Source organism: Balaenoptera acutorostrata, chromosome 20, assembly GCF_949987535.1.
Source record: "Balaenoptera acutorostrata chromosome 20, mBalAcu1.1, whole genome shotgun sequence".
Classification (NCBI taxonomy): Eukaryota; Metazoa; Chordata; class Mammalia; order Artiodactyla; family Balaenopteridae; genus Balaenoptera; species Balaenoptera acutorostrata.
Window position 1 is genome coordinate 56112484 of NC_080083.1, and position 18720 is coordinate 56131203.

Here is an 18720-nt window from a genome sequence, read left to right on the forward strand (position 1 = left end):
CCCAGCACTGACCGCCCACGTGCCCACGAGGGGCCTTCCCCTTCCAGCCTGGGAAAGCACGGGAGGGCAGAGTGAGGGGTGCGGGTGGGAGGAGTCACACAGGTTTCCAAGCAGGAAACAAAACTGAAACGACAAACCCAGCTTCAAAGTACACGATCACATGCAGAGGGACCAAGGGCAGCTGCGTCCCCGGTTCTGCTCCACTCCTGCAGGGGCTGCCCCACAGGTGACCTTGTGAAGACACACGAGGCCCAGGAGCGGCACGGGCTGGCTTGCCAGGTGCGGCCCTTCCCAAGTGTCACTGCACGTTGGGCCTGAACCTCCAGACCCCGCAGCCCTGATCCACAGCAGTGCCCGGGCTGCTGAGAGAGGGAGGGAACGAGCCCACTCACACATGTTAAAGGGGTTTTATTTTGGGGGGGGGGGGCAGGGGGCTCAGGAGGAATCCCAACCCTGGGGCCAGCCACCCACTCCTCCATTTGGGTGGACAAGCTCCTCACGCACCTGGCCACCTGCGCTGGAGGGTCTGAGAAGAGCCCAACTGCCATCACCGCTGCTTCCGTTCCAGCGCCTGAAGGCCGAGCGAAGGTGGGAAGGGAAAGGAAGCCAGTCCTCTCGGGGACCCACCCAGTCTCTGTGGCTCCCTGATAGCCTCGGCTGACCTTTGGGACAGGGCCACACAACATGCACATGGGGACAGGTTACCCCAAAGGAGGCTGAGGGCAGGGACAGCAGAGACACGCTCAGCGGGGAGTGCCTGCGGGAGCAGGCAGAAGCGTGGGGCTGCCATTGGGCCCCCAGGCGGGAAGGCAGCTCCCCCACTGCAGGCAAAGACAGGGGCTCCGGGGCTGAGGCCTAGCCTGCGGCGGGCTGCACGGTGGCGAGAGCCAAGGGGAGAGGGTTACCGTAACCGAGCCAGGACCCGTCCTTCCTCTCCTCCCCACGCCCAACCGGATCCAGCCTGTCACATCGGCCCCCTGGCCGGGATGCCCCTTGTCAGAGCATCCAGACCCGCCACACGGCAATGGAGCTGGTCGCCCAGCTGCAGCACAGCCGAGCGCCTCACCACCACCCCTCTGCCCAAGGAGCACGCTCTCCACACCAAGGTAAAGAAAGGCACCGCAAACCAGCCAAGTTAGAAAAGTCTCTTTTAAGTTTTAAATTAAAATTTCACCCTGGTGAGATGATTGATTTGGGAACTAAATCCAAAGGCAAGCTCTCCACTCTGTTGTCCGCGGCCGGGCTGCACGGTGGAAGAGGCAGGGCGGCTACGGGGTTAAGCCCACTGACAGAGCCTGGGCCTCTGACCCCAGCTGGCTCTTAAAGTCCCGCACAGGCCCTGCACACCTAGATGGAGACACGGGTGACACCGGGAGAGGCGACAAGAGCCGGACAGCCACTGACTGGGGCTGGGGAGAGCCTCACGATGGCGAAGAGGGCCCACACCTTCAGCCACCCGGCACCCCTGGGAGCCCCTCCTGCCGCCATCACGTGGAGTGGAGAGGTGGTGGTCCTTCTCCTGATTCCAGAAGGTGTGACCTTTGAGAGGAGGCAGCCGGCAGACACCTCGTGACTGCAGGATCACGCCACCTGGCTTCCAAGCACCTGCGCCCGGGACCGGGGTGGAGGACCGGGCGCTGGCCCAAGGGGAGGCTTCTCTGGCCCTTCCCCGCTGACCCAACACCCCGTCAGCCAGCCCCATTCTCACATACATTAGTTACTTTTATATATTCATATATATATTATAGTTATATATTAAAAAGAGAAAAAAAACTTGCCTGAAGAGAAAACTCCTGAAGGACCCAAGTGGCTCAGGAAGTTTACTGTCCCCTCCACCCACAAAAATTCTCTTATAAAATCTTCCAGTGCGATCTTCAGGAAACCCCGCCCGCCCCAGCTCCCCACCCCACCCCGGCCCTCCTGTGTCCCCACGACCCCAGACTGCCCCCCAGCTCCAGCCCAGCGCCCGGCGGCATCCAGTCTCATCTCTGGCCATCCATCGCAGCCACGGCTTTCTGCTGGGTGCCCCCCTGCTGTGCTCCGGGCGGCCACGTGGGCTGCGGGTGGTGGAGATGGTGGAAGCTGTGGGCCGTGGGGGAGGAGGGTGGGATCCAGGCGGCCTGGTGGCTGGGCGGGGACGAGGCCCAGAAGGGGCTGAAGTTTGCTGGGGGGGAGCAGGCCACTGCGGTCATGGGGCTATTGCTGTTCTGCAGGCCCTCGGAGGCGCGAAGCTTGGAGAACATGGCCAGCGCGTCGGGGAAGTTGGGCGGTGTGGCAGGCGTGTTGCTCGGGGTGCACATCTGCTGGGAGAGAACACTGGGGTTGCGAGGGCTGCCTGCAGCGCCGGTCCCAGGCCACTGTCCGCGGGCCTACAGAGCCTTCCCACGGGGCTCACCCACACCGGGCCCTCCTTCCTCCCCGTTTTTCAGTCCATAAGTGGTTTCAGCAGGACAAAAGCACCCCTTGCACCCTGAGCCAATAAAAACAGAAAACCGGGGGCGGACTCCTACAATTTCTGTCAAAACCAAAGAGTGTTTCCTGATGCTTGGGAATGACGCTCTGAGTGTCAGAAGTAGATGGTTAATTCCGGCAGAAGCTAGGGTGTCAGATTAAAGCCAGGACAAGGGAGGCAGCCCAGGACACCAATGCTGAGCGCCTCACCCTGGGTGAGAAACCAGCTGGCTCCTCAATAATCCGCCCTCAGACGTTCTGAGGCTGTTAGCCAAGGGAAGGCGGCCAGATCCAGGATCTCCCTCCTATGCCAACCCCGGGGAGGCTGCACTTGCTTGGTGCTTGGGTCCGTTCCACATCCACAGCACCAGCCAGCGGGCCTCGGGGCCTCAGCCTGCGTTCTCTCACTTCTCATGAGGGTGCTAGGTCATTCTGATTATCCTCTCGGTTACAGATGAGGAAACTGAGGCCCAGAGCTCAAGTCACTGGACCAAAACCACACCGCTGCAGGGCACAAGTTGAGAAGCCGGAATCCCGGGGCTCCCAGGTCTGCAGGCCCAAGCTCTTAACCTCTACCCAGCCCCACTCTGCACTTAAGAGTCAAGTGCAACTTCATGCCTGGGCTCCCCGAGGACAAAAACCGGCGTCTCCCGGCAGGCTGCCCTTGGCCAGATGCTGCCAGTGTCTCGGTCCGCTCAGCCCGCTTTGTGAGGGCAGCTGCCAATGTCCCAGTGTCTGCTGTCTTCTGCCACTACCCTGAGCAGGGACCTCAGCCAGGAAGGGCAGGGGTGGGCTGGTGGGCGGTAACTGGCAGCCTCCCTGCAAACAGCGGGGACCGCAGGCCTCCCAGGCCTGTGGCGTGGGGGGCATGGGGGTGCCACCCCCCGAGCACTTCACCAGGGTGCAGGGAAGAGGCGGCAGAGAACAAGGCCTGCCCAAAGCCAGTTCTGACCCCGCAGCAGCTTCTCCCTTTCCCAGGAAGCCACGGGAGCCCTTCTTTGAATTTCTCCTAATTTTAGCAACACCGGCCCCTCCCCCAGGCACAGGGCTCAGGGAGCAAGATTCTAGGGCTCCTCACCTTGCTCCCAGAGCTCTTTCCCGGGAGCTTCCACAGCTCTGCAATTAAACCCCAGCCCAGGAGGAGGACAGGCCCATGAGCGGGGGGCAAACCCCCTCTGATTAACTGGGCCGGCTCCACATCAGCAGCTGAGGCGCTCCAACCGGCGTCCTCTCCAGGGAGGCCACAGGGCCCGGGCAGGCCTGGCCCCACCCAGACCATTTCCCTCCTCCCTTCACTCTTCCCGCCGCGCCCCCCCCCCCCCCCCCCCCCCCGGGCTGACTTCTCGGCAGCAGGAAACAATGAATGGGAGGTGGGGGGGACAGGCCAATTGCATCACAGCATCGTGACCGACTTCCCCAGTTCCCCGAGCCAGTGGAGCCTGTCTCCTCAGCAGCCGCCCTGCGCCCCCCCCCCCCCCCCGCCCCCGACAGCGACGGCGGCCTGGATCAGGAGCAGGCCTGTGCCCACCTGCCTGTGTGAGCTCGGGCAAGTCCCTTAACCTCTCTGGAGTTTCTCTCTACTTCTATAAAACCAGGGGTTTGGACCAGGTCCTGGAAAAGTCCCTCCAGCTCTGCTTCTAACAGCTACGGATGGAGCTTCCCAGCTCTCAAGCATACCCAGCATCCACTGCACCCTGCTAATGTCCTACTGCTTCGCAACCACAGGGTCTTTCCCCTCTTCCCGGCCCTTCCCGATCTAACCCAGGAGCCCTCCCTGATCTAGGAAGATGTCTCAGACTGTGTATGAACAGTCATCTATGGGACAACCATTTATCAGTAACTCTTGGTCTGGGTCACTTCTGGTATTTTTATCTAACATTTTCTTTTGATTTATTATCTCTAAAAAAAAATTACCAACTCCTTGAGGGCAGGGATGGCGTTCTCTGCGGTGCTTGGTTAGGAGCACTCATGGATACACTGATCATAATGTCTGTTAGAAAACCAGCCACAGCCCTTGAGGGAAGCTTCAAAAAGATTACAGTCCCTCAGGATGTGCAGGGAAGGAGCAACAGAACCTAAAAGGACCATCAGTCCCAGCTCTCTGGGGTGAGCCCCTCTGTTCAGGGCAGCACAGAGGGGCTGTGCTGGAAGCCTGGGCCTTTTGAAACGACCACAGTTGGTGGAGCAAACCTCAAGGCCCCTTTGGGAGGAGACGGAGGCAAGATGGAGGCAAGCTCCAGGCTCACACCGGAGCTTCCCATGGTCCGGTACAGGGGAGGGTCCCCTGGAGATGAACCCCTCTTGGGTTTACCAAGAGCCCAGCCTCAACTGCCACAGCCCTGCAGCCAGCATAATTCTCATCATATTCCGATGCAGTTTTGTTTTTTGATTTATACAAACAGCATGGGCTATTCCAAGAGAAAAACTGGTTAAAAGGGTCAAAACAGACCCCTCTCTACGTGTCCTTTGCAACTAGATGAATACAGAGCACCAAAGACAAGACACAGCAGAGGAACCATTTGCAGCTCCTCCAGGCAAGGCAGCGGCTCTGAGAAGGGAGCCACGGGCAAGGACACCAAGATGCCAAAAATGTACTCCAGAAGCCATAACAGATCTCCTGGGGAATCACGTTTTACAATCCCTATCTTGGGGCCCTCCCCCCACCAGCAGGGCTAATAGGTAACTAGAGAGGTAGAGAAGGCATTCAATCCTCTAAAGTGAAGGGGATGTCCTATGCCTGTGGAAAGCAGGGCAGGAGGGCAAAGGCCCAGGCCTGGGGCCAGCTTGGAAAAGAGAAGAAAGCAAATCCAGGCCTGAACCACTTCTGTTTCCTGTGTTTTACGTATCTTCACCTACTGAGATTAAACGCATTCTTGGCTTATCTTGTCAAAAATCTGTAAGTCTTCCACGCTCAGGGTAGGTCTTTTTCCATGAATAGGAAAGAGTGGACATAACTCTCTGGGTAAAGCCCAGCTCTCAGTCCAGGGTGGATTTATCCCTTTCCTGTTCTCTGCAGAGCTGGGCTGTCTGGATGGGGGGCTGCCACTCCAACAGCAAGAGGGGGGCTCCACACAGACAGACATTCCAGGTCTCAGCCCCCTCGGGGCCCTTCACTCGGCCCGGGTTCCCCCGACGTCTAGTTGTCGTCCGAGCCCCCCTCCCCACTCCCTGCCAGCCGGCTACTCCGCCGGCCACCCTCGCCGCCCTCCTAGCCCCTGGCCCAGGGGGAGCGCCGAGCACAAGGCCTCAGGTCGAGCTACAGCAGCCCAGGAGGCCTGACCGCAAAGTTGGGCGAGCCAGCCGACCCTGGGAGCCGCTCTTTCCTGGAAGACATTTTGGCTCTTTGTTTACATCGCGGCTCGGCGCTCCCCGGCAACATGGCTGTCACCGTCGGCGCCTGACAGCGGCCCCCGGCCCGCGCCCTCGGCCGGCCGAGTGGGCTGCGGCCGCGGCGAAGCCGGCCCTCCAGCTCGCCGGCCCTCCTGCCGGAGCCCGGCCACACTTACCATCTGGTGGTGGTGGTGACTGTTGGGAATGTTGGTTTCTTGGAAAAACGTGCTCAGGGCGGTCTGCGGACAAACATAGCGGCAGGGCGGCGGTTAACGGAGACGGGGCAGGAAGCCCACCGGCCGGCCCTGCCCCACCGGCCGGGCTCATCCGCAGTGTCCGCGGCGCCGCGCTCGGGCTGCCGGGCCCGACCCCTCGGCCGGCCGGCCCGCGTCGCTCGAGGGGGCGTCCCCGGGCCGCGCGCGGAGGTACAGGGCGGCAGGGCCCTGCGCCCCACGCGAGACCATGAAGTCGCTGAGCGCCTGACGGGGCGATATAAATAGAGCTTCCCTCCCCTCCCCCCACCCCCCTCTGTGGCGCGCGGCCGGGCGCCCCGGCCTGCGCCCCTGCCCCAGTGCCGGCGGCCGGGGAGCGGGGTCGGCCGGGAGCACTCGCTAGCTCGGCCCGCACGCACCTCGAACTGCCAGTGGGCCGCCTGCAGCAGCTGCTTCGCCTGGTCGGCCGCGCAGCCTGCGGCCAGCACGAACTGGTTGATCATGACCTGGTGCCGCAACTCATCCATGTTCACCGACATGGCTCCGGCCGGCGCCCCCTCCCGGGCTCGGCGGCCGCGGGAGGCCGGCTGCCCTCCGCTCGCGCTCGCCGCCGCCCACGGCCTCCGGACCCTCGCCCGCCCCGCCGCCCGCCGGGCGAGTGTTGTGGTCCGGCTCGCGCGGCCGGCCGACACCACAAACAACAGTGCGGGGCGGGGCCGTGTGTCCCAACGTTCGGGGGCCGCGAGCCGCCGCCGCTGATTGGCCCGCGCCGCTCGGCCGGCGCCCGGCTCCCTGGCAGACGCTCGATTCGAATCCTGCGGCCTGCGGGCCCGCACTGTTTCTCTTTCTGCCTGGCCGCGCCCATTGGCGGACGTCGGCTCCGTGGGGCTCCCCGGCATTGGCCGGACGCTGTGTTTTGGCTCGTCCTGGTTCATGATTGGCCACGGCCCGGCGTCTGGGGCGGAGCCGCGCGCGCTGATTGGTCTCCCTTGGACCTGTTTGAACTCAACTTGAAAACCTTGGGTGCCTGCTGATTGGCCGAGACCCCTCTGTTTGCTGTTGTAGGCTTGGGGGTGGTGCAGCCAAGTTCATTCATTACTTCATTGAAGCTGAACATGCTCAGCTGGAAAAGCAAGACAGAGTGGCTTTGACTCACTTCCTCTGAAATATGTGGTCATCTCGAGAAACAGAATGATCAAAATAGAAAACAGACAGAGCCTTTGCAGCTGCTCAACTCTCAAAATTGTTTATTTTTTTTTTAAACTTTCAAGCTGCTCTACGTTTTTTTTTTAGCTTTTTATTGAAATGTAACGTACCCCCTTCATGCCTCCTTCCAGCCACTACCCACCCCAAGAGCCCAACAGTCTTTCCCTACGTTTTTAGGACAAAAACTTTGCTCTCTGAAGACGAAAACTACTGTTAATGTACACTATAAATACAATTGCAAGGGGGAAACGAGACTTTCTCGGACACTAATATTCCAAGCTAAAAAACTGTTTTTCCTTAAATTAATTGGCCTAACTGAAACTTTAATTTGTTTCTATACAGGTACCGGCTCTCAACCCTTGACATTTAAAAACAAAGTTTATTTATATGCACTGAGCTTCCATCTTCCGGATTAGGATTTAACCTTCAAGGTTTGTGCTTGGGAGTTGTGCGGGTGGGGAAAGAACTAGGAGTTTAAGCAGACTGAAGAAAGGCCAGAGAGTTTAGGAAGGTAAACATTGCTAGGAATTCACTGTTAGAATTTCTGTTTCTAAAAAACTTAGTAAGTTCCGGATCTGAAATACCAGTCAAAGAGTATATAATAATTAGTTAAGAGTCTTCAGAACGGGAGGCTAAGAAGAAAGCAAACCATGGTTCTATTTTGACTTTGCCTAAAGTGGATTTAACTCTCCATCTAAGAAAACTTAACCATGTAAAAAAACAGAATATAAATAAGGAAAAAGTTACACCCAATGTCTATGTTCTGATGAAAAACAGCCTCGGGCACTATAATGAGTTTGTCCTATTTAGTTAGTCTTTTTGTTTGTTTGTTTTGAACGGAAAGGAGTCAGCTTTTTGCCGCGGCCAAAAGACCCATTTCTCTTCCCGTAATTGCACTTGGCCACCCCCAAGTGCTCACGGGCTGAGACCTGGAGTGTGACTAGAGAGTCAAGTACAGCTTGCAGCCCTTCCCTTCCAGTAATTGCAAGGTGAAAACAAAAGAGAGTATCCAGCAGCTGCCATTGCCAAGGGGCCTGGCCCACAAGCAGCCCAGAACAAGGAAGTACTGTCACTGTGGGGCTCCAGTTTTCACAAGTACATACAGTTGTCAAGCATGCCAGGGCCATGAGTAGTAGGATCTAACTGGGCAGAGGCATTTCAGGCTGCAGGAGCCCTTAGGTCTTATTTAAGAAGTTCTCAAGGAAGGCAAAGGTCCTGAAAACACCAAAATTGCCAAACCTATTTTTTTTTTTGGATATCAGCGTGGTTTATTCCAAAGCTTTCTTTAGTTTACCATTTGCAGGGCACAGCTGTAGGCACCTGGCAGAGGCATGGAAGACAAAGCCCCCAAGCCATTCTGGTTATCTGCTGGGAGCATAAAGTCACCCTGGGCAGAGAGAGCAACAGAGTTCTGCCTCTGATTTGTGGCCGTGAGTAGTGGAAATGCTTAATCAGTACTTTGGCTTCTGAGAATCTCTTTAGCGACGTATGAGGATAGGGCTTCCCCTTCTCGGGCTGGGAAACAGGAGTGCCCCCGTCCTGGGAGCGCAGGGAGAATGAATGAGGTCGTGTTTGTAGAGGACTTTGAGCTGCTGGGATGCAAGCAGCTCCCCAAGTGTAGGGTATTATTCACTGAAGGTATTATTATTTTAATCTGAGAGGACAGTGTGCATCAGGTAACACAGAACAATAAAAACATGCCCCTTAATAACGAATAAAACACAGTAGTAGCCTTGGAAGGAACAAAATCCCTGTTACATCAATGATCTAGGCTACAGAACAGGCCATGTTACAAGTAAGAGAAACAACCTCAGCCAGTATTTCCTCCGGGCCCGGATAACAAGGATGTTGTGAATGCAAGTCATTGAGTTGGTGCAGAGACAGGCAACAATAAGTAGCTGGACCATCACAAACAGCTGCCATTTACCAAGCACTTCGTGTGAGCCAGGCACCTTTTGAAGAGTTTACTGTCTGTTAACTCATTTCAATCCTCACAACAATCCAGAATTCCATTTCACAAGCAAGGCAGTTATGTCACAGAAGAGGGGAGGAGCTTACCCAAGGTCACAGTAATAAGTGCTGGAGTGAAGCATTGGCCCAGTGTAGTTCCAGAACCTTGTGGTTAACCATTACACCATACTACCCTCCTTAATGCTGCAGTGTCACCTCAGTGGGGCTCACAAACAAGAGCTATCAAGGGCGCTGGGACTTGCACAGCAGACGCTTGAAAAGTAGTGAGCCCCAGATGGGGAAAAGGAGGCACCAGCTGTCTTGGGCAATCACGGGGGAGGGGTGGAGAACTGACATTCCCAACCTCCATCTCTGCAGTGCATTCCATTCCTATTCCTTTTTTCTTCCTTTCTACCTCTTTCTCCCCAACCCAAACAGATCCAACAAAACAGAGAGGGAGGGACTTCCCTGGCGGTCCAGTGGTTAGGCCTCCGTGCTTCCAAAGCAGGGGGCGTGGGTTCGACCCCTGGTCGGGGAACTGAGATCCCACATGCTTTGCGGCACAGCCAAAAAATTAAAACAAAAAGAAAAAACAGAGAGGGAACTTGGGGACTCTTGGTACCCAAGGCCCACCACATGCAGGCTCCCCGTGAAACTTTGTACACCTCTGCACACCTTCTCTGATTTGAAACTTCTAATAGTCTTGAGGCTCAGAGAGGGTGAGGAACCTACTCAAAGTCACACAGCCCCTGCTAGATTTATAGTAGCAATGGGATTAGATCTCTCATTTTCTTCCATCCCTTCCTTCCCTCCCTCCTTTTCTCCCTCTTCAAATTCTTATTTCTTCTTTCCCTGCTGTTGCTTCAAGATGCCAAGACAAAAGGACGAGGTGGCCAGGAGAAGCAGAAAGATGTTGAGAGAAGGAGAGGGAGAATGGGAGAGGATGAAGTGCCAGGTAAAGAGACCAAATGCAGACAAGCAGCACCAAGGTGTGTGGGGCAGCTGGGTTAGGCTGCACCCAGGCACTCCTGGAGGTGGGATGGCTCCCTTCTCCTTTCGTGGACTTCGAATGCTATTGCCAGCCCTTGTTTGTTTAACACAACCTATTTTTTTTTACAACTACTTGCCAGAGCAAGTTTATGCTATTTCTACTATACGATGGGCAAGGTAAACTTTGCCGCTTTTGAAGCATTCGTTTTTTTCCTAGTCTTTTTCCTTAAAGAAGATGGGGGCTTAGTGCAGAAGTACTTCTACTCCAGGCAAATCCCAGTCCTCCTCCGTGATCGTTGAGATTTTGTCTCAATGACAAAACATTATGTCTGTTGAGAATGTACTCTGAACCCAGCTCTGCGCCATTCTTTATTTGGATTACCTTGTTTAATACAACAACCCAGGGAGGTGGGGACTGTGCATATCCCCAACTAACAAAGAAAAGCAGGGTCAGAGAGGTTAAGTGACTTGCCCCAAGTCACTCAGCTAGCTCAGGGTGGAGCTGAGATCTGAACGCAGGTACCTGTGTTTGCTCCCGGAGCTGGTGCTCTTAAATATCACAATCTACTTTCTAGCTCTGTCCAGCCCCTGGAATGCCCCTTATCTTCTCTCTCAGTGGTACTGAAAAGACACAAAAGCTTGTCTGTATTATTGGAAGTAGTGGGAAGGTCAAAGCCAGTCCTCAGGTGATGAGTTTATACTGCTTTATACCAGATTACGTTTTCACCAAATGTCACATGTCCACAAGGGACAAAGGCCATACCAATCCCAGCACAGTTAATGGCAGTTCCCAGAAGGAGCACTGGTGGCCTGTGCTCTCTGCCCTGTACCTGCCAGCCCCGTGATAAGGCAGCCCCACCTCCCGTTGCCAGGTGTGTCTTATGGTAGGTAAGTCTCTGGCAACACTTTCGAAGGGAGGTGGGTCTTTGCCGAGGGGGACAGGAAGGGAGGGCAGGAGACAGCCTTCTTAGGAGGGTCTTCCTTCTCTGGGGGCCTCAATCGTCTGCTTGGACTCAGGCACCTGCCACTTTCTCTCTATGGGACGAGAATTGATCAGCCTGGAACTGGGCCTCTCTAGCCCCATCCATGAGTCCAAAACACAGGAGGCCCGTTGCTGTGGGAGCCACTGACTTCAAGGTTTGAGACAGCCTTCCAACCTGACACACCTTTTCTTTTTTTTTTTTTTTTTTAGAACTATATCATACACCAAGTTTGTGTATAACCTATGCACAGTTTGAAGAATAATAAACAATCACCCACATACCCAACATAGAACTGAAGTCCAAGACTAGTACCTTTGAAAACCCTTGCATGACTCTCCCCAAATGCATATTCCTTTCCTCCCCAGACACATAATCCTCAAATCTGCATCAAGCATTCCCTCCCTCGCTTTTTCTTTTTTATAAATTTATTTATTTTTGGCTGCGCTGGGTCTTCATTGCTGCATGCGGGCTTTCTCTATTTGCGGCGAGCAGGGGCTACTCTTTGTTGCGGTGCGCGGGCTTCTCATTGTGGTGGCTTCTCTTGTTGTGGAGCTCAGGCTTTAGGCGCGCGGGCTTCAGTAGTTGTGACAGGCACACAGGCTTAGTAGTTGTGGCTCTCGGGCTCTAGAGCGCAGGCTCAGTAGTTGTGGTGCACGGGCTTAGTTGCTCTGCAGCATGTGGGATCTTCCCGGACCAGGGCACAAACCTGCGTCCCCTGCATTGGCAGGCGGATTCTTAACCACTGCACCACCAGGGAAGCCCCTCCCTTGCTTTCCTTGGTCATTTAATCCTATGTGTAGGTGTCTCCAGACAAAGGTGATTGTGGGTCTGAGACATTGATCCCATTAAGTGACTCACCTTTCCCCGGGCCCAGTCCCTCTCTCCTCCAACTCTGCTGGGTGAGCTCAGTGAAGCCCCCTGAGCAATATGGATCACTCGCAACAAGGGCTGGCTTTCTTTTTCTCTTTTTCTCATTTTCATGACCTCAGACAGTGACTCTGATCATAGGATCAATCATAGGAGATTGTCCAAGAAGCCTCCTTGGAGGAGGGAGATCTGAGTTGGGAAGGATTTGGGTAGACAGAAAGGAGACGGAAGGGAATTTTTGGAAGTGGAAACAGTGCAAACTAAAGCACAGAGTTACCTTGAAAGCAAGTTTATAGCAAGACCCGTCGGGGCTTCTGTTGGGAAGTGGGGTGGGGGAGACACTAAGCTTGGAGAGGCAAGGGTTGGAGTGGACCTGCCCTGGGCAGCGGGGGAGGAGGGGCCTGAGTATTACTTCCTTTGTCCACAAAAAATGGTACATGCTTCCTCAAGTTGGTGCAGAGACTCCGTAAATTGGTCAGGTAAGGCTAAGCTATGCTGAGGTAACTACAATCCTACAGTCTTACTTCTCACCCATGCAAAGTTCACTGAAGTTCGGTGACTCTCAAGAAAAACTGCCCTCTGGGCAGTGATATAATGATCCAGCCTGCAGGAGCTTCCACTGTCTTGTAGCTCCGAATTGGCAAACTACAGCTCTCGGGCTGCCTCCTGTTTTTGTAAATAAAGTTTTATTGGAACACAGCTATATTTATTTGTTTATGTATCATCTATGAGTGCTTTCGTGCTACAGCAGAGCTGAGTAGTTGCAGTATGAACCACAAAGCCTAAAACGTTTCCTATCTGTTCTTGTGCACCAGCTAGAACTTGGCAATGAGAGGCTTGGAGGGTTGAGGGTCGGCAAGTAAACGCTTTAGCCCAGAGGTAATACACCTCTGCTCACAGTTCATTGTCCAGAAGAATCACATAGCCTCTCCTGACTTCCAGGGAAAAGCAAAGTCGATCTTCCGCACGCCCAGAAGTAGAGATCCAGGGACTGGTGAACATTAGCAGTGTCTAAACAACCTGCATGCGGCTCTTCCACAGGTACCAGGCTGTTGGGCAGTGAGGATGAACCTATTTTCACTTGCTTATCTCTAAATCCCAGAGTCATAGAGGGAATATAAATGGACCAGGACTCAGCAGAACGGAGAGAAATATTGGAGAGGTCTGGAGTTTCCAATGAGATGCTGCTTGAAGTTTTGGAAATTTTCAGAAACACAGGAAGCCAGGGTACATTGGGGGGAAAAAAAGGGAAGGCAAGTCCTGGAGGAGAAGCATTTGTTTAAAATAAAGCCCCTGGTCGGTTTTTTTTTTTGCAAGTTTGGCACTGACAGGTGCCCTCCTGTCAGGAACACAGGGCACCTCGGGTCAAATGATGGATGTGCGCTATTTCCTGACCTCAAGAGCCCACACCACTCTTTGGAGCAAGCAGGGTGCTGTTAATAAACACAGGGCAGTGTTCCACATAAAGAGGAAGGAAGTCTCTACTGAGAATGAGAGCACTGGGTTGTACACAACAGAATTGGGAAACCACCAGAACGCGCCTTGTCACCAACAAAATCCATGCCCATCACGCCCTGGACCCTGAGAGCAGGCAGAGAAATCCCGTGACCTGCCCTTGGGGAGCTGCCAGACCAGAGCTGTCCTACTGCCTGGGGTTTGTACTGAGCCCAGTCATCAGATGGGATTGTGCAAGGACACAGGATGTCTGTCCAGACCTGAAGGCAGTTACAAAGCACAGGGTTCACCAAAGTGTCTATAGGAAAGAAGTTTAAGGCCAAGAAAGACTTCCATAGACAAGAGGAGACGGGGGTCAAAGACCTTGTTGAAAAATGGTCCTAATTCAGATGCGGAGACGAGGTAGAAGGAAGTGGGATAAGGAAGGCAGATTAAACTTAGAGAGACAAGGTGAAGGTGAGGTGGAGAGAAGTCCCCATGCGTTGCCCTTTTTCACTGGTGCCGCTACAGACAGAACTACTCTGCTGGCTCAGTGACCAGCGGGCCTGGCACAGGGACAGGTTTTCCCCACAGAGGCTGGTAGGACAGGCCATCTGTGGGGAAGACCTGGGGCTTTAGGCTCAGGTGAACCTCAGGCAGGTTCCTGCTCCCTGCGCCTGGTGGAGTGAGCTTCAGTTTCCTCATCTGGGAAATGGGAACAATAATGCTACTTACCTCTTAGGGTTGTTTTGAAGATTAAATGAGCTAATGCATTCAAAAGTGCTTGGATGGAGTCATTGTTCAAAATCGATTATTCTTTGTAAGTATTTAACTAGTCATTTATCTAATGACTCTTACCCATATGGGAAACGATGTGGCCAGTCCTTCTGGGGGATTTGAAGAAACCTAAGGCCAGGGGTGTGCTGGCAAGCTGGCTCTGGGGAGTGCAGGAAGCCCTGATTGGCAGCATTTGATGCTTTCTGTGGTTTAAATAGTCCCATTATGGCCAGTTTCAAGCTACTGGCCGTTTAACAACTTGGCTGGCAAAATTCCGAACAATCAGCTCTGGAGAGCAGGCCCCAACCCAGTGGGCTTTCTCTCTAGTTAGCAGATGACACATAAATGAAAAGTTAACAATGGTGGCTCACAGATACACAGCCCAGTCCCCAGATGGCCTATCTAGAGGGCCTTTGAGGGTGACATTCGCCTCCAGTGCAGACACTGGGGCTGCCGTGCGTTGGGAAGAAGGAAGGGGTGCAGGCTGGCTTTTTATCTGGCCATTCGGGAGCCCACAGGCACGATGGGGGAGATGTGTTCCTGGCAGTTTGGGTTCCAATGGTGCAGAAAGGGGGTGTCTCAGGGGATCCAAGCCCTGGGCTCTGCCTCCCTCTATTGTAGTTCTATCATCTGCACCATGAAGGCACGGGTTTTTTTTTTTTATGTTTTGGCTGCACGGTTTGCGGGATCTTAATTCTTTGACTAGGGATTGAAACTGGGCCCCCTGCAGTGGAAGTGTGGAGTCTTAACCACTGGACTGACAGGGAATTCCCAAAGGCAGGGTCTTGAATGCACATCCTGGCTCAGAAATCCTGGACCCCTGACTTTAAAAAGTTATCTTTTGGGGGCTTCCCTGGTGGCGCAGTGGTTAGGAATCTGCCTGCCAATGCAGGGGACACAGGTTCGAGCCCTGGTCCGGGAAGATCCCACATGCCGCGGAGCAACTAAGCCCGTGCGCCACAACTACTGAGCCTGTGCTCTAGAGCCCGCGGGCCACAACTACTGAGCCCATGCGCCACAACTACTGAAGCCCGCGCGCCTAGAGCCCGTGTTCCGCAACAAGAGAAGCCACCACAATGAGAAGCCCGCGCACTGCAACGAAGAGTAGCCCCCGCTTGCCACAACTTGAGAAAGCCCACGTGCAGCAACAAAGACCCAACGCAGCCAAAAATAAATAAATAAAAAACAATGATCTTCTGGAATCCAATTGCTTCATAACAATATTTTTATTATTGAAGTTTAGTTGATTTACAATGTTGTGTTAGTTCCAGGTGTACATGACAGTGATTCAGTTATATATATCTATTCTTTTTCAGATTCTTTTCTCTTATAGGTACTAACGATTTTTTTTTTCTAACAATTTTTTTAATTAAAAAAAATGTTAGCACTTATTGAGCCCCTGCTGAATGCCTGGAACTGTGCCCGGGCTTTACATAGCTTGTCCAGCTGAATGTTCAGACAGCTCTTTGCTGTTCTCATGTTCATCTATAGAGGAGGAAACTGAGGCTCAGAGAGAATGAGGAAATTTCCCAAGATGCACAGACAGTAATATAAGAACTGGGCTTTGGACCTTGTTCTGATTGGCTCCAGAGCCTGATATGCCTTTTGCCTTTGGAAGCTGGGGACATCCTGCATATAAGTACATATCAAGTGAGGTATACAGAAAATTATTCACACAATAAGACTTCTGAGAAAAGAAGAGGCAACTGTGGGCCACGGTTCTCAGAGGCGGCTTCATGGAAAAGGTCAGATTTCAGCTAAGTGGGATTGACTTCAACACACAGGTGTGGCACAAGCCAGGTTTTTTATGAGCAAACACATGAGCTGGAATGACAGCTGTTTTCAGGGTACGAGGGGGGTTTATTGGGACACAGAGGGAGAAAAGAGCTCGGGGATAAAATATCTGTCTTGTGTAGGGTAACAGGGAGCCACTAAAGGTATACGGGCAGTAACATGATGACAGGTGTGTATCAGGAAAGTTAAGCAGAGAGTGATTTTTAGAATGTATGAGAAGAGAGAGGGCCAAGATGCAGGAAAACCAGAGAGGAAGCTAATGAAATTGCTAGGCCTCTTTTCATACACAGATAGCATCTTGGACTATAAAAGGTAACAGTACATGATGAAGCAATATAATAAATATACACCTCATGGTACATAAAAGAGATCTGAGGCTTCCAGCAGAACCACAACAGTAAGTGGTATCTCCATTTATTACTCTGACAGGCTCAACACACGATCTTTGAAGTGTCCCTGATGAAGATAGTAGGTGTCACCTGAATGAACAAGCAATTAGCTCAGGAATAAATGTGTCCTTGTAAACGAAGTCACGGAATTGGCCAATGCTCAGACTTTAGCAGGGATGCACCGTGAGTGTGTATGTGACACTTTTAACCCGCTTGCTAAGAATCTGATCTAACCCTCGGTGGTGGGTCTCACCCCCTTTTCTCATCTGCCCTTTGGTTCCCGTGCCTGGGAGGAGATGGATGACTGATCTGACCTCAGCTCCAATTTCAGGGGAGTAGAGGGAGTGTGTAGGGAGACTCCAGCTGAGAGAAGTTCCCTGGCTTCCTTATGCCAGCTTGAGCTCAGGATTGGATAACTTCCATGGCAGGGCGGTTTATCATGTGTGGGCACTGGTATCACAACAGGCGAACATGTGTTTGTGTTGGATTTCTGAACTTATTCCTTGAATTGATTTGTCCTCTTATACCGGCTCTAGAAGTCAACCTACCTTGCAAAAAAAGAAACCAAACCAGCAATACGGGTTTCCCACAGCAAGGCCCAGTGCACGAAGCCTGGGATCCCTGGGTTCTGAGCCAGGCTGCCACTGGCCTGGCCTTGAGCAAGTCCCTTCCCCTCCCCAGGCTGTAGCTGCCTCATCGGTTGGGTGAGGGGGCCTGGACTAGACGGTCTTCCGGCTTCTTTCAGATCTGAAGCTCCAGCCAGGACTCGTGTTGTCAAGAAACCCTGGGAGAAGGAAGAGAATTTGTTCTCAGTTTCTCCCTTTGATTTTCTAAGTAACCGCAGTTGAGCATAGAGGTGTGGAGGCTGTCACCACGCTGCCTCTTCCACATTCTGGTTTCTCTGGGTAGCAGGAGACAGATGCTGGGCTTTTTGCCTGCCTGAGTGTTTCCCCAGGAAGAGCAGAGGGGGCAGCGGATCCAAACTGGGCTGAAATGTTAGTGGCGCCTTCTTTCACGCTGATTTTATCACACAGCATGTGCAGCCCCAGATGGGGCTGAGCTCAAAACCAGAAGGGCAGGGAAGTGAAGGCAGAAGCGAATGTACAGAAACGAGCTTACCGACTCTAGTGTTTGATAGAAACAATCTGGGAGGGACTTCCCTGGTGGCACAGTGGTTAAGACTCTGTGTTCCCAATGCAGGGGGCCCGGGTTTGCTCCCTGGTCAGGGAACTAGATCCCACATGCATGCTGCAACTAAGAGTTCGAATGCCACAACTAAGGACCCTGCCTGCCACAAATAAGACCTGGTGCAACCAAATAAATAAGTAAATAAATATTTTAAAAAAAGAAACAATCTGGGACTAAAGTAAAGCAAAATAGAACGAACTCTCCTAATTTCTTTAAAGGAGTCCTTGAATGGGATTAATGTCCCAGGTCTTTCATTTCTCCAAATGCCAGATGCCTGGGCAGCAGGGCTGGAGCCAGGGTGAGGCACCTGCAAGACACTAACAGTGAGTGCCAACTTCAAGGTCCCACCCCAGGCACCTCACTCTCCCCACCCAAGCCACACCGGGCAGTGTAAACATTGTCTTTCATTTCTATCTTCACTTGAAAAGTAGATTAAGAAGCTACAAGCCCAACTGTAGTCTGAACAGTTCTCCTTTGTTAGAGGCACACAGCTGAGCAGGAAATTAACAATGAAGAATTCACACTTGGCAAGAAGCAACATGTGAAAGGCCGATTGCTGATTGCCTAATGGGCAAGGTTATTTTCCTCAACAGAGAGCCTTAGGTTGTCAGAGGAACCGTTTGCTGGGTCTCAAAACATTTAGGATCAGCCCCCTCTGTCAGCGTCAGCCTAGCACACTGATCTGAAGCAGGATGTGAAATTCTCTGCTTGTGCTTTTAGCTTTAATCCACTTAAGCCACCGGCCAAGGACTGAGAAGAGAGATCAGGGGCTGTGTGTTGTGATTGGGCCCATCTTTTGGATACTCAGAACAGCCAGGGCTCTAACCTTCCGGTCCTCCTAGCCCAGGCAGAAGGGCCAAGCAAACAGCCAAGAAGGGGCCTGTCTTAGCTCCTTCAGGTCCCCAAAGTATCCCCTGCTCTGCTGCCTTAGGAGCGCTGTGCTACGTACAGGGCAGCGCCCATACAGCTCTTCACCTACAGGCTCTCTCTCCCTCCTGATACAGGAATCTGTGCAAATCTTCGAAAGGAGTGGATGTGTTACGAAGGTGGAAAATGCACATCTGAGCTGAAACCAGGACAGCCAAAATGAACAAAATGAAAAGCTCAAGGGGATTAGCTGACCTAGAAATTACTCATCCCTCTGTTCCC

At 53.1% G+C, this 18720-nt stretch overlaps 1 protein-coding gene across 2 annotated transcripts; it reads right to left on the reverse strand.

The window, feature by feature from the left end:
* Positions 1-1131: 1131 nt before the first annotated feature.
* UBALD2 (UBA like domain containing 2) lies at positions 1132-6781 on the reverse strand. Of its 2 annotated transcripts, none has more exons than XM_057536899.1 (3): positions 6413-6781; positions 5958-6020; positions 1132-2303 (listed from the first exon to the last, which is right to left on the reverse strand). In XM_057536899.1, the coding sequence occupies exons 1-3, from the start codon at positions 6530-6532 to the stop codon at positions 1983-1985; spliced, it is 504 nt and encodes a 167-aa protein (XP_057392882.1). In that variant the 5' UTR covers positions 6533-6781; the 3' UTR covers positions 1132-1982. The 2 variants fall into 2 exon arrangements, with proteins under 2 accessions (XP_057392882.1, XP_057392883.1); XM_057536900.1 differs by having other exon boundaries at positions 1132-2300; positions 6413-6773.
* Positions 6782-18720: the final 11939 nt, after the last annotated feature.